The 16,284-nt window shown below is 55.6% G+C and overlaps 1 protein-coding gene across 5 annotated transcripts in view; it reads right to left on the reverse strand.

Annotated features, from left to right (window-relative positions):
• Positions 1–16,284, reverse strand: part of GSG1L (GSG1 like) — a 208,295-nt gene that overhangs the window by 121,957 nt on the left and 70,054 nt on the right. For all 5 annotated transcript variants that reach the window (XM_053894386.1, XM_019431914.2, XM_053894385.1 and 2 more), the window contains exon 2: positions 14,255–14,302. In XM_053894386.1, coding sequence (XP_053750361.1) covers positions 14,255–14,302 — 48 coding nt within the window. The remainder of the gene's footprint in view (positions 1–14,254; positions 14,303–16,284) is intronic.

The raw sequence follows: 16,284 nt of genomic DNA on the forward strand, positions 1-16,284 counted from the left end.
GTGCGGACAAGCAGGGGCCGGGGCATCCCAGCCAAGAGACGCCAGGCTTTTTAAACTCAACATGAGATTTCAGGCAAAAGCCTAAAGGAAACAAAGCCTGTAAGAGTCGGGCTGGCCCCGGGCATCCACCCCAGGGCTGTGGGAGTCAGTTCCCGGGCAGCTAATCGGGGCAGAGGCTTCAGCCTTCCAGAACCTTCCTTTTGAGACGGCTTCTCTCTTGGGTTTGTAGTTCCTAGTGGCTTCGAGGCATGGGGAGGGTTTCAGGGGGCTTGAACCCCTCTGCTCCCCAGGCGGGCAAAAGGCAGCACATTCGGGGGTTTCTGCGTTACATCCCAGGCCTTTGCGGGGCCTCCAGGGAGCCCGGCAGATGGCTGCAAATGATGAGGCTGGAGAAGCCAGCAGATGGGATGTGTGAGGAGCAGAGGGTGCCGGGAACAGGCGCAGCCGTGGGGCCCCTCGGCTGCTCCCTCACAGCTGTGAGCCGGTGGGGCCGCCTGGCTGGCTCAGAACACACAGCAAAGCCAACCAAAGACTTTTCTGGGCCTCAGAGGCAGAAGAGGGGCCGGGAGGCACCAGGCAGAGCGGTAAGACCTGTGAGGCGTGGCGGCAGCAGCCCGGGACTGAGGGATGCATCGCTTTGCTGTGTGACCCCGGGCAAGTAGCTCAACTTCTCTGAGTCTGTGTCCTTGGGTGTAAACCAGAAATCACAGCACCTACTCCAGAGAGCTGTCGAAAGAATTAAACGAAACAAGGGGTGGGGAAGTGTGTAGCAGTCATGGGATCCTGGGATTTTTTCGAGAAAGGTTAGTCGAGTAGAAATACATGCAAATTGAGTTACTTTCTGAGTTAGCTTTCTTGCTGACTGAGCTGGGGAGCTGGGGAGCTGGGGGAAAATACCACAGAACATTCAAGCTGCGTTGACCGGGCCAGACCCCGAGCCAACCATGGCTCAGATGATTCCATTTGATTCGCAGAAGAATCCCACAAAGGAGATGCTATTATCCCCATTTTGGGGATGAAGAAAGTGAGCCACCAAGAGGCTAAGTGGCAGGCCCGAGGCCCCCAGCCAGTGAGGCAGAGTCAGGATTTGAATCCAGGGCCCACGCTCTGCATGAGCACTGCCCTCGGGAGCTCTGTGTTTAAATCCCAGCTCTGCCAGCACCGGGACCGGAAGCGAGTTTCTTAACCTGTCGGAGCCTCAGCTTTCTGTCCCGAAAGGGGGGGGTGATAGTAAGAATACCTACTTTGCGGGCCCATGAGAGGATCAAACGGTACGACACGCCTGGAAGGGACCGGTATGCAGCGGGCGCTCAATACGTGCTCACTGCGTCGCCAGGGCTGGCCCCGTTTCTCAAGAGTACTCAGTTGGTATGCTCACTATACTCAGTCCATGGCAGCCACGGAGAGCTTTTCCCTTGGGGCCTCAGTTTCCTCATCTGCAAAATGGAGCAGGTGAGATCAAGTCCCTGGGCCCTTCCGACCTGGATGGTGTGTGCGTTGAGGCTTGGGCTCCCTTCTTGGAACAGGAGGTGCCACAACAAGGACGCAGAGGAAGGTGCATGTGGTGCGAGCGCCCTGGGGGATCACGAGTGACGTTCCCACGCGGTGTGATGGCTCTTTCTTCCTCCCCGGCCCCCGTCTGGCCAACGTGTAACTTGTCCTTCTCTTTCATTAAGACCTCAGTCCTTCCCAGTCCCGACTCGTTTTAAGATCCTTTTCTATTTTATTTGTTAATGTTTATTTATTTATTGGGGGGGAGGGGGAGAGCACAAGCAGGGGAGGGGCAGAGAGGGGGGAGAGAGAGAATCCCAGGCAGGGTCTGCACGGCCAGCGCACAGCCAGGCGTGGGGCTCGAACTCGCAAACCGTGAGCTCGTGACGCGAGCCGAAATCAAGAGTTGGACTTTCAACCAGCTGAGACACCCAGGCGTCCCTCTTTTCTATTTTAATACCTCGTCTTGAGGCAGTAAGTGGCACGGTGCCATTCGAGGACTGCGGCCCGCGGGCCCGGGTTCCCACCCCGCCCCACCGACCCATATGGTCTTGGGTAAGATGACTTAATCTCTCTGGGCCTCAGTTTCCCCACCCATGACTCGGTGTACCAGCAACCCACACCACATCAAGCTGCTGGGGGCGCCGCTGGGTCTGGCATGTTGGCAAAACGGAAAAAAAAAATGGGCGAGGGGGGTATTATTATTATTTACTCTAAAGCATCTTGGAAAGAATAAGCACTCACACTAAACTGTGAGTTGACAGATATCATTACTCGGGACGAGGCTTTAAAAAGTAGGCTTTCGGGGCGCCTGGGTGGCGCAGTCGGTTAAGCGTCCGACTTCAGCCAGGTCACGATCTCGCGGTCCGTGAGTTCGAGCCCCGCGTCGGGCTCTGGGCTGATGGCTCGGAGCCTGGAGCCTGTTTCCCATTCTGTGTCTCCCTCTCTCTCTGCCCCTCCCCCGTTCATGCTCTGTCTCTCTCTGTCCCAAAAATAAAAAATAAAAAACGTTGAAAAAAAAAAAAATTAAAAAGTAGGCTTTCTAAATGAATTGGTGTAAAAAGAAATAGTGAATAATAATTTTTTTTTGGGGGGGGGAAGTACACAGCCCAAATTGGAAGGCAGTGAAAAATGAAAATGCTGCACCCGTTGTTAGAAAACTTATTAAGAATTTCAAGACAGTGACCGTAGAGCGTTAAACCAAATGTAAAGCCCTTCTATGCGTGGGACCTTATGTGACTATATGGGTCGCATGCCCATGAAGCTGGCCGTGTTTTTTTTTTTAATGTTCATTTATTTATTTATTGTTGAGAGAGAGAGGTAGAGAGCAAACAGGGGAGCGGCAAAGACAGAGGGAGAATCCCAAGCAGGCTCCACGCTGTTAGCATGGAGCCCGAAGCTGGGCTCGAACTCACAAACCGTGAGATCATGACCTGAGCTGAAACCAGGAGTCTGACACTCACCCGACTGAGCCATCCAGGCGCCCCATGGCCATGGGTCTTTATCTGGACAGGGGTATGAGCTACATGCGTGTAAGCACTTCTTGAAACTCACTGAACTGTACATTTAAAACCTATGCAATTCGGGGCGCCTGGGCGGCTCGGTCGGTTAAGCGTCCGACTTCGGCTCAGGTCACGATCTCGCGGTCTGTGAGTTCTAGCCCCGCGTCGGGCTCTGTGCTGACCGCTCAGAGCCTGGAGCCTGTTTCGGATTCTGTGTCCCCCTCTCTCTCCGCCCCACCCCTGCTTGTGCTGTCTTTCAAAAATGAATAAACATAAAAAAAAAAATTTAGGGGTGCCTGGGTGGCTCAGTCGGTTAAGCGTCCGACTTCGGCTCAGGTCACGATCTCGCGGTCCGTGAGTTCGAGCCCCGCGTCGGGCTCTGTGCTGACCGCTCAGAGCCTGGAGCCTGTTTCGGATTCTGTGTCTCCCTCTCTCTCTGCCCCTCCCCTGTTCATGCTCTGTCTCTCTCTGTCTCAAAAATAAATAAATGTTAAAAACAATTTTTTTTAAAAGCTATGCAATTCGCTGTGCCTAAATTATACCAATGAAGTAATATCGATGAAAACAAGGAAACCCGACAAAACAGAGTCACAAATCCCCAGCTCATACTAGGCAGAGTGGTTCAGTGTTGAGGTGTAGGTATAAATTGTGTGTTGAATGTTTTCCTTTAACCTTGCCTATGTATCCCTGGCCCCTACGTACAACCGTACGGGATGCGTACTGCCCAACCCCACGCCATTCGCGTAGACTCCGGTACGAACCGTGACTCCTAGACTCGCACAGTGAGTAACCTGCACAACTGAACGTGGTGAACCTGATTTGTAGCTGTATGTCTAACCTCATTTGAAGGAATCATCGTGGGTCTAAAGTGAAAACGCTTTGCGGATGCAAGACCCGGGCTAAATCGAAGGGCCTTGTTGCAAATTCCATTCCGAGGAGGGGTCCAGGAAGAACCAGCCCATGGAAAGACTTTTCTGGGTTCTGGAAAGGCGCCAGCATCCTTCAAATTCTGCAGGCCCCGTGCAGCTCAGCAAACCCTATCCCCTTTCCCGCCCCAGCCCCCACACTGCTGAAAACCTCTGCTCAGACAGGCAAAAGGCTGGATTGAAGCGTCCAAGCTAATTTCTCACACCAAAGTATGATAAGACACGGAGTCATTTAGAAATTTAAATTACCACTGTTTACACTTAAGAGGGTCTTCTCACCGTGGGGAAACTGTTTCCGATTACGAAACACGAAAGCTGGTCACCGTTTGGGGTTAATACGACGCTCTCTGAGAGAGTGAGCAGGCAAGACTACCCAGACACCCAATTACCTAGAAAGATAATCTTGAATAATTGGAATGAGGGCAACTAAAGCAATTACTCGATGTTGTGATCTCCAGAAGCAGTCCTCCACCAGCCGTCGGGATGTAATCACCTTTAATAAGAGCGCGTAATTAGAGGAATCCAGAATTTCAGGACAGAAAGTGACAGATCCGCCACTTGAGAACGAGGGAGGTGAGAGGACCATTTGTGGTGCTGGAGAAAATGACACCGGCGGGTGGTGGGAGGGACGGGATGGATGAGAATGGGTGGGTGGGGTGGCAGGGTGGGCAGGCTGCTGCTGCTGCTGAAAAGACCTCAGAAGCCTGGGGCGGGGCGGTGGGGGGGGGGAGCCTGACTCTAACCTAAATGTGCTGTGTGACCTCGAGCAAGGCATTTAACCTCTCTGGGCTCCACCTTCCTTCTTCCTTTCATCCCTCCAGTAACCGTGCGTTGTGCATCTGCCTCATGGGACTCTTGGCCTACGCGCCACTCATTGTTCCAGGAATGACAGCCCCTGGGGCCCCTTATGCACCAGTCGTTCGTCCTTCGGGACCCTCCCTGCTTGGCACCCCTCCCACACGGCCTACCCAGACCGTCCTGAGCCCCTTCCACAGCCCTCTGGGCCCCCGGGTCCGCAGATGTGAGTCTCCTCGTCGGTCCCCCACTAGAAGGCTCCGCAACAGCAGGAGCTGCGGGTGACCCCCCCCCCACTGCCCGGGATCCTGGCACACAGCCTGGCACCGGAGGATACCGACCACCGGCCTGCGGCAAGGGGGACGAGGTCAATGTGGCCGGTGTCCGAACACAAGGCTTCGGCCTGCCCTGCCTCCGAGAACGGCACCCAGTGAGGCGGCCTGTGTTATGAGTTTATCGAGAATGGCCAGGAGAGAATCTCTTCCTTTAGGATTCCAGGGCTCTGCTGGTTCCACAGATGACCAGGGCCATTCAGATGATTGATGAGTCCCCACCTCAGCCAAAGGGCTGCAAGAAGGATCTCAATATTGTCTGGGAATGGCAGGTGAGAGGGAACAATGGACGTGTCAGCCATCGGGGCTGGTCCCCTGTCTCTTTGTGTCCTGAAGTCTCTGCGTCATGGGATGAAAGCATCAGACCTCTCCTTTTGCCAGGCCCCGGGGCCACAGATAGGTACCCGGGAATTTGGAAGCAGGGAGGACTCTGCAGAGGCAGGACCTTTGGGCTGGCTCGTGACGGTTGACAGAGAGCTCCCCAGGCAGACAGAGCGAAAAGATCACCCGGGATTAACGCACAGGCCCGGGACGCGCCGGCCACCCGGCGTGCTGGGGCTGCAGCCAGCAGACTGACCTGCGCGAAGCTCCGATGTCAGATCCCGGGCAGCCGTGACTGTTGGTTTGTCCCCTTCCTTCCCTGCCCAGCGTGTTCTGATCTATGCACGTTTCAGTTCTATGACATAAATCAATGAAATGCACTAAATAAATTAAGTGAGCAGCAGAATTGTAAATCGATTTCAGACGCAGAACAGAGAGGTTCGGGGAACCAACAAGAGACTATTATAGAAACTGAAGGGAGAAATGACTCAGGCAAGACTCAGGATTGTGGCCGTGGAGCCACCACATTGTTACACGTCCCTGAAATATGAAACAAATGAAACCTACAAGCCTTGGAGAATGTTTCACCAAAAAGCTGCCAGCTGGTGGCTGCCAGAAATCCCAGCTCGCTGGGAAACGCGAGGAGGGACGACTGGGCAGCTCAGCCCAGGGGGGGTCAGGGGAGACCACAGACTCTTGAGTCAGGATCCAAGTTTCCAAACCCAAACGGGTCACCCAGGGTGTGCAACATGGACCTCCCTACCTTCCTTCATTCAACAAACATGTGCTAAACTCTTGCTGTGTGCCAACCCTTTCTGGCTGGGGCACGGGAGCCGTCAGAAGGACAAGACCCGGTGCCTGTCCTCCGGGAGTGTCCAGTCTGATGGAGATGATCTCAATGCAGAATGACGGGTGTTCTTGGGACCAGTCACCGTGGGTATCTCTGCGTTCAGGGGTGGCTTGGCAGAAAACGTCATGTCTAAGCTAGGTTTTGAAGGGTAAATAGAAGTTTTCCAAGGTCCACAGACCAAACGGAGGGAACGGCATGTGCAAAGGCACAGAGGCCTGACAGATGGCGGAGAGCTCAAGGAAAGTGGATGCAAGGAGAAGGACAGGGCTGGAGCCCAGGGTCCACGTCAGAGACGGTAGGAAGTGGAGTAAGAAAGGCAGACCAGACCACAAAGGGCCACGGACACCGTGTTCAAACATCCTGGGATATTTAAGCTTGGGAGCCAGGGAAAGGGTTCAAGCAGAACCCTGATACGGTGGGATTTTTCACTTCGGAAGGATAATTTAGAATTCAGTGTGGGAAACTGTTTGACTCTTTCTTGAAGCATCACATACAGACAGAAAAAGCGCATCTATCGTAACTACACGGCTTGATGACTTCTCATAAACTAAACACATCCATGTAGCACGCAGACCAAGAATCGGAACATCGCCAGCCGCCGGGGCCCTCCGCACGTCCCCCATTCAGGCGTCGAGGGCAACCGCTGTCCTGACTTCTCACAGTCTAGACTCATCGTGCCTGTTTTCCAGTTTTACCTAAGTGGCATCGTCGTAGGAGGTATTCTCTTGACTCTGGCTTCTTCTGCGCAAACCCACGGTGTAGACCGTCCACTCCCCTTGCCGAATTGTGCTCCACTGTGTGTGTCGATGGGGACTGAGGAAAAGCAGATAGGAGCTGAAGGGTGCAGGCTTGATGGCAACTATGGGTCACGGGAGGCTCCTTCATTCTTTCACAGTGACAGCCCATCGACCTGTGAGGGACAGCTCCCAACTGGGGTGTAGGAACCGGGAGCATTCCCCACATGACACCGTGACAGGTGACTTGGGACCAATCCTTACCGGGGAACACCGTTAATAAGGTAAAGGGAGGAGAACCCCAACATCTTCCCGGACTCTCTGCAGGGATCTGAGGCGGCAGAACATTATTCCTCCTGCCTTTTCCAGCGGAGGGTGGATTCTTTAGCCTCTGTCGGAGCCCCTCCCCGAAGTCTGCTAACCATTTTTAGCCCTCTCCCCACCCGTAGGGCAGAGACTTTTTTGCCCCGTTCGTGTCTACACCGCCAGAGCTTAGCCTAGAGCTTGCCACGTAGTGGGTGCTCAGGAAACATTTGTCACATGGAAGGGCGTGCGTGCAAATGACTGGCATGCAGAGGCTGTTCAGTTGGTACCCGGCAAGGAAACCCACCCGAACATGTGGGTCCCTTTTGGAGAAATACATAGGTCACTTTGGGATGACAACGACTGGGGGAGACTTTGACCTGCAAATCAATGAGTCTCACACACACACACACACACACACACACACACACGCCCAGAAATCCGGCTGAGCCAATTCCAACACAACCATCCCCGAGGCTGTGGTCAGACCCGGAGGTCCCCACGTGGGTAGTGTATTTCTTGCCTCGCCGATGTTGGCAGTGGCCGTGTGACTTGCTTTAGCCAATGGGATGTTGGCAGATACGATGCCAGCAAAACTCGAAAACGTTTTTGTGCGGTTAGGCACCTTGCGTTTCTGTCCCCTCTACCCGGCCCCCAGAAGGAACACACGTGGAACAGACGTGAGCCCAGACCACATCCTGGAACCAAGATAAGCCCCAACCACGGGAGCAAAAAGTAAATGCCGAATGCCCCTGCACTCCAGGGCGGCTTGCTACCCAGCACGATGGTGGATGTGGCATGATTGCATGGTTTCTGAGTTCGAGCCCCACGTCCAGCTCTGTGCTGATACCTTGGAGCCTGGAACCTGCTTTGGATTCTGTGTCTCCCTCTCTCTCTGTCCCTCCCCTGCTCTCTCCCTCTCTCTCTCTCTCTCTCTCTTCCTCTCTCTCTCTCTCAAAGATAAACATCAAAATAAATAAACCTTGAAACTTTTTTTAAAAAGAATTATTATAATTTTCATACCAAGAGTATATACTGTTAAAATCAATGCTGATTTTTCATTCATTCAACAGGTGTTGTGAAGTACCTGTCAGCGCCAGGCTTCCCTCCTGGGCAGTGGGGACACAATGAGTCACAAAGGAGACAAAATCCCTGCCCTCGCGGGGCTGACCGTGTTAATCAGGCGAGCACTGAACACACTGCAGGCAGTAATAAGTGATGCAAAGGCTTCCCTGAAGCTGGGACATTCAAACCGAACCCTGAATGACGAGGAGGTACCAGCTGTGCAGAGAGCTGAGCAAACAGTGCTCTGGGAGCAGGGAATGACAAGTGCAAAGGTCCTGAGGCACACACTAGTTTGGCTGACTCAAGGAACAGTAAGGATCCGGGGGTGCTGGAGTGTGGTGACGGCAGGGGAGGGGAGAGCGCAGGAGACGAGTCCCAGAGGTACGGGGCCAGACCCTACACACCTTACAGGCTGTGATGAGAACGTGTGCTTTTTCTCTGAGTGCGACAGAAGCCAAGGGCGGGTTTTAAACGGGGATTCGCATGAGCTGACTTACACGTTAAAAAAATCATTCTGGCACAAGTGAATCAGGGGGCAAACATGGAAGGAGGTAAGCAGTTAAGAGACCGTGGCAGGAATCCAGATGAAAAATGGATGTGGCTTAGGCTAGTATAAAACAAAAAGATATTTCCCATGTGAAGCACAAAACTAAAATGGTCAGGCACAAACTGAGAAAAATGCACGTCATGCTAAAAATACTGATGACAGACAAATAATTTTCCAGGGGACAGGGTCGGGAAGCAAGGGACCAGAGGGTACTGGAGAAAATGGCAAAGAGGGGGTGCCATTTGTGAAGGGCCTTGAAAGTGTGACTATGGTTTGCCAGGCGGAAGGAGGTCAAGAAAAGAAGGGGAGACCTAGTCTGAGGACACCCTGAACTTGGCTCAGAGGTCTTGGTGCAGGAGGAGCAGGGAGTATCACCCAGTACACACCCACGTTCACACATGCACGCAAACATGTATGCATCCCTGCGCATATACACACGTATCCACGCATGTGTGCACATTCACACGTGGACACACACTGTGCATCTATGGACATGTGCACACACACATCCATGCACGCTCACACACCATGCATCTATGCACCTGCACACACGTGCACACACATCCATGCACGCTCACACATAAACACATGCTGTGCAGCTATGCACATCCATGCACGCTCACACATGCCCACACACCGTGCATCTATGCACATGCACGTGCACATGCGCACACACACCCATGCGTCTGTGCACATGCGCACACATCCGTGCACACACACACGTGCACACACATGAACACACCCCATGGCTCTATGCACGTGCACAGTCTCACCTGTGCACACATTTACATACCCCCATTCTCACACGCGCTCACCCACCAGCATGAAAGCACACCCGTGAGACACCCGTGCACACGCTCTCACAGCAGTACCTGCTCACGCATACACACACCGAGCCTTGACCACACACACACACACACACACACACATTCACTCACCCGCTCACAGAGTCTTGGAAGGCCTGGCGTATTTAAGAGTCAAAGGGCTCAGGTTCAAACCCAGCGTCCTAACTGTATGACCTTGGGCGAGTCAATTCACTCTCTATGCCTCCGTTTCCTCACCTGTAAAATGAGGACTAGAACGAGTCCCTGCGTGTAACGTTCTCAGAACACTGCCTGGCACGTGGTAGTGAAAGCCAGTCCGTGTGAGCGTCGTGGTCATTACCATATCCGGCAGACCAGAAGGGAAGTCCCAGAGGGGGCGGGCGCGGGGACAAGAAGCCAGGAGACGCGTGCGCTTTGGGGCGAGAACGCACCCGGGCTCCAACGCCCGCCCCGGACTCCCCGCGTGGCCCCGACCCAGCGCTCCGTCTCCGCAGCTCGGGGACCTCATCCGTGACACGGACAGTCACCGTGGGAGGCGGGCACAGGGACGGACCCGTGAGCGTCACGTTCCCGCAGGCCTCTCGGGGGGGGGGGGGGGGGGGGGGGGCTCGGGGAGAGGCCACAGCAGCTGCGCGACAAACCCCGCCGATCTGAGGGGACAGCTGACGTGCCTGAGAGGCCGGGAGGGCGCGAAAATCGTTCTGCAGCTTGGCGGCAAAGCCAGCCCACTCAGCCTCCTTATAAACGTTTTTATATGCGCCGCCAGAAGGTCCTTGACGTGGCCGCCAAGCCCTGAAGGGAAAATCACGAGGCCGGAAAACACAAAGATACAATCTCCCCGGGGCCCTCGGTCCTCGTAAAAGAAGCAGGAACAAAGGTCGACTGCTTCCAGGAGGAGGCGTGAACGACCCGCCCGCCGCTGGACGCGGACACGCACGCACGTGTACCCGCTCCACAATGCTCACACAGGCACACACACGCACGTGCGTGCTCACACGTGGACACGCACCCTCCACACGTGCTCACACGTGCACACACCCCCGTGCGCGCTGGCACTTGGGTCACACGTATGCACACGCTCACATGGACGCTCACACGTGTACGCACTCCACACACGCACGCACATGCACACACACACACGTGCATGCTCACACTTGGGACACACGTATGCACACGCTCACATGGACGCTCACACGTGTACACACACACCCCACGCATGTTCACACTTGGACACACGTGCTCACCTGGACACACACACGTATATGCACTCCACACACACTCACACGTGGACACACACACCCGTGCATGCTCCCACTTGGACACGTATATGCACGTGCTCACATGGACACACATATATGTATGTACTCACACATGCTCACACGTGCACACCCACACTTGTGCATGCTCACACTCGGATACATATATGCATATTCTCACAATGGACACACACTCCACACGCTCACACGTGCACACACACCCATGCATGTTCACACTTGGACACACATGCACGTGCTCACATGGACACACATGTGTACACACTCCACACATGCTCACGCGTGCACATACATACACACCCATGCATGCTCGCAATTGGACACACATATGCACATGCTCACATGGACACTCACACGTGCACACACACACACACCTGTGCATGCTCCCACCTGGACACGTGTGTGTGTTCACACACACGTATGTACTCACACACGCTCACATGTGCACACACGTGCATGTTCACACTTGGACACACATATGCACATGCTCACATGGACGGACATGTGTACACACTCCACACATGCTCACATGTGCACACACTCATGCATGCTCACACTTAGACACACATATGCACATACTCACATGGACACTCACGCGTGCACACACACATCCGTGCATGCTCCCACTTGGACACGTGTGTGTGTGTTCACACACACATGTATGTGCTCACACGCTCACACGTGCACACACGTGCATGTTCACACTTGGACACGCATATGCACATGGACACACATGTGTATGCGCTCCACACATGCTCACACGTGCTCACGCTTAGACATACATATGCACATGCTCACATGGACACTCACACGTGCACACACATACCCGTGTATGCTCATATGCACATGCTCACATGGACACACGCGTGTATGCACTCCACACGTGCCCACGCGTGCACACACCCTTAGACACACACGCGCATGCCCTTTCACACGCACACGCTCAGCCACCGGCGCGCGTGCGTGTCCACACAGGAGACACACGTGTGCAATACTCACGGGAGCACCTGATCGCACACGTGTACACTCGCCCTCAACCCGACACGCACACGCACGCTTACGTGCGCGCACACGGGCCGCGCTTCCCGGAAGCCAAATGCGGAGCACAGTTGAGCCCGGAGCTCCCAGGCCTCGGGGGGATCACTGGCTGGGCGTTCTCGAGGGCCGCCCCCGGGGCCGGGCTCGCAAGATGCCACAGCACAGGGGGGCCCGAAGCGTGGGCTCTGCCCCACGCGAGATGTGAGGCGTAGGCGGCTTCATGCCTCTAAGGCTCCGATTCCTCACCCGTCAAGTGGGGCGAGTCTGTCAGCGCCCCCCAAGGTTGCGGGGAGGCTTCTTGGTTAACGCCTGGGAAGCACCTGGTGCGGAGGAACCGCTCGGTGAACGTCCGCCCCGTATTACCCAGCAGTATTCCTGGCGCTTCTGGACCTCAGTTTCAACTTTTCTTGGTTAAGTTTACTTATTTTGAAAGAGAGGGAGAGCATAAGCGGGGAGGGGGGGGCAGAGAGAGAGGGAGAAAGAGAGAGAGACGGCATGACAGGGTCCATGGTGTCAGCGCAGAGCCCGACGTGGGGTTCGATCCCACCAATCGAGAGATTATGACCTGAGCCGAAACCAAGAATTGGAGGCTTAACCGGCTGAACTACCCAGGTGCCCCTCCTGACCTCGGTTTAGAAGCTGGGGCCCGGTTGCTCAGCTCAGAACTTCAGGGGTGACCATGAGTAGCGGCCACATAGGGCACAGTCGCTGGGAAAGCCAAGGAGGAAAGGGAGGAGGAAGTGCCCCCTGCCAAAAGGCTGCTCGGCGGGGGCGTCTGGGCCTCTTCCTGGGCCTGAGGGTCCCTGTCTCATGAGCTGCCACTTGGTTGAAGGTCTTCAAGGGGACAGTGTCTGTGAGACAGGAACATTAGCAGCCTCCGTGACATAGGTCCCCCTCACCCACTCCCTCTCTGCCATCAGCAGGGATGGGTCAGAGACGGACCCTCCAGTCCCCGAACCTCCAGACGCTGCAGGGCCACCAGCCCCACCAGCAAGAGGCACGAGTGGCCACAAGCCCCGGACAGGCACACCGAGATCCCCCTTGTTGGGACAGTTTCTAGCACTGGACTTCTGCCTTAGTTTCCCCACCCTGACTTCCAGAACCAGAGCCCTCTCCTCATCTCTAGGCTGTCTGAAGACACCTGCACACCTCCCCTCTCCTGGCAGCCGTCCTCCTTGGGCAGGGGTGGGCAGGCGGGGAGGCGGCCGCACCCCTACGTCCCTTCGGCAGCGAACCCTCCAGCATCCATTCTCCTGCTCTTCCATAATAACAAAACCCCTGACTTCTCTGAGCACATGGTTGCCAGGATAGCGGTCTCATTTCCCAGCTTCCTTTGCAGCTGAGTCTGGCCCTGGGATCACGTTCTGGCCAAGGACACATGAGCAGGTGCCGCGGGCAGCTTCTAGAAACCTTGGAATTGACCAGCAAGCTTTGCCCTTCCTCCTTTGCACCCTTCTAAGTGGCTTCCCAGAAGGCAGGTGTGACCGCTGGAGCACCAGCCGCCATCTGAGACCATGAGGACAAAGGCACAGAGATGATGGAGAGGGGCAGCAAGGTTCCGGATCCTGAGAGCTTCGTGGGGCAGAGCCTCCCTGGATTGCCTACTTCCAAACTTTTATAAAAGCAAGGCACATTTGTCCTTTAAAGCCAGCTACTGTGGATCACCATTCCTGTGGCTAAACTTAATCCTGACTGCTGTGCTCACCCCACAGGATGGCCGGCCCCTGACCATCCTACCGGAGCATCACCGGGGGGCAGAGTCTCTGTTCGTGGGCCCCACACACCAGGGAGTCATCTCTGCACAGTGACTGGGGCCTCCCCACGCCTGTTGAGATGACAGACACAGGGCATCTGGCTTCCTGCCCCCGAGGTCAAATCCTGCGCTCAAGGCAGTGCCCCCAACACTGGTCTAGCCTGACCCCAACGTCTGCACACCCGTCCTACCTCCCGGAAGTCCTGCTGTGCCCTGGAAGGATGGAAGCGTAATGACTCTCAGGGCCACCCCGATTGCGGAGGGGAGTGGTGCGGCGGTGGCGGGGGGTGGGGACAAGATGATCCCCCACCTGCTTCTGTCCCCTTCCCAACAGCTTAAGAAACTCAGAGCTGCAGGATTCAGGCTCCTCTGGGGAGCCGTCGCCCATGAGCGCGGCAGGAAAAGCTCTCATGGGGCTTTGGAAAGCCACCTGGGCAGGAAGCGTCTCTGCAGGGCGCTTGGCTCACACACCTGAGACCTGAGCGGGGGCCACACTTACCCTTCTCCGATGCTGGGGCCAGGTCAATGAAGCTGCGACATGTTTCACCTTCGAAAAGAAAAGAAGGGTTTTCAGAATGTGAGAGGCAGCGAGGGCTTCAGGCTTTCGCCTCTCCCCTTCCCTGAGCCCTGTCGCCAAGTGGGCGTGGCACCCGAGCGTCTCTAACCTTTATTCCCGGAAAGTCAGTGTCCCCAAGGAATGTTTGCTGCCAACTCAGCTGAACAGCCCCGGGGAGGCCGCCTCCGCTCTCACCTCCTGATCCAACCCATCCAGCCCAGTCGCTGGCACCTGCTCCGAGCCCTCAGTCCCCCTCCATGGCCTCAACCCCATCCAGACCCACCAGGATGAGGGCAGCCGCTCGCGGGGCTCCCTGGGCCTCCACACTGCTGTCGCCAGAGGGATGCTTTGGAGCCACACAGTTCCGATCACATCTCACACACACGCACACGCACGCACACACACGCACACTCTCCCCCTCTCTCTCTCTCTCCCGCTCAAAACCCTCTGATGACTTCCTGAAGAATGAAGCCCAAGTTCCTTCACGGGGACCCCTGAACTCGGCCCCCGACACTCCTCAGGCTCCCTCCACCACGAGGCCTCCACACGTGCCGTCCCCCCTGCCGGGGACACACTTTCCCTGTTCTAAGCTCTCACGGCACCTTGGCCTTCCCCTGTGGGACATCCGGTCACCCGACAGTTCTAGCTCTTGCATGTGACTCTTGGACGGACGGCCCACAAGTCGTCAGCGCCACGAGGGCGCGCCCCACATCCTCGTGCACCCCCGCCCCCCGCTCAGGAAACGGCAACTCCGGCCTCCCACGCGCTCGGGCCAAAACCGCAGCGTCAGCCTTGACTTCTCTCTTGCTCTCACATCTCCACGTCTGGTCTGTGGCTCTGGCTTTGGAGGTATATCTAGAATCCGACCACTTCTCACCCCCTCCGCTGTTCCAGCCACCATCGCCCACAGCCTTTGCTTGGGTCTCTCTGTTTCTGCCCTTATTCACACAGACAGATCATGTCCCTTCGTTCAGAAGCCTCCCGTGGTTCCCAGATCGCTCAGGGTCAGAACCCAAGTCCTCAGGGCGGCCAACCAGGCCCTGTGCGATCTGTCCTCCCATCACCTCCCCGACCTCGTCTCCTACGAGCTTCCCCCTCACTCACTCCACTCCAGCCACATCGGCCTCCTTGCTGATCTTGAAATGTGCCGGGAACCTTCCCTCCCTGCCTCAGGGCCTTTGCACAGGCTGCCACTTCTACGTGGAGCATTTTTCCCTCAGAGAGCTGAATGGTTTACTTTTCCTCTTTTTTACCACTTTCCCCACATGTCACCTGCTCAGGGAGGCCTTTCCTAGCTAATCTATTCAATATTCCAGAGGTCCCTCCCCTGTCTGCCCATCTCTCTTCCTGATGGGCCCCTATCACCTAAAACAGCTTCTGGTACATAGTGAGCACATTATAAACTAAATATTTGCTGAAGGAATATATGAATGGATGAACAAACCAACGGATGAACAAATGAGCGAAAGCCTTACACCCAAACCTTATGCCTATAAGAAACCGCAAATTTTCAGTCTCTTCCGGGGCCTCCTCGATGCTGGGCACTGTGCTGACCTCTGAGGACACACGGCCCAGCCTCCAGCCCCTCGGTCACAAAGGTGGCGCAGGCTGGACCCCCACCCACAGACACATTTTGTGCGGCCCACACAGGATCCCAGCATAGGGAAAATGTTGCCTTGCGAGCCCAGATGAAGACTCAGAAACCCCGGCCGTGCTGGGCCCCCAGGGCACATAGCCACAATCACACGGGCCGGATGCTGCCCCCTTCAGACAGCGGACGAGCCTTGGAGTCGGCCACGGTCCCTGCCCGTCCCTGCCTCACTGAGGCCACCCAGCCGGCCCCCGGGGGCACTGGATTGGCTGACCTTTAGGGTCTGCTTGTAATCCCTGGTTTAAGGATTTTACTGGATACAGATTTTAAGGATACAGATTTTTGTGTCCAAACGGAACGAACGTCGGTTGGAGGGCAAAAA

Source organism: Panthera pardus, unplaced genomic scaffold (assembly GCF_024362965.1).
Source record: "Panthera pardus isolate Hobbes unplaced genomic scaffold, ASM2436296v1 HiC_scaffold_5, whole genome shotgun sequence".
Classification (NCBI taxonomy): domain Eukaryota; kingdom Metazoa; phylum Chordata; class Mammalia; order Carnivora; family Felidae; genus Panthera; species Panthera pardus.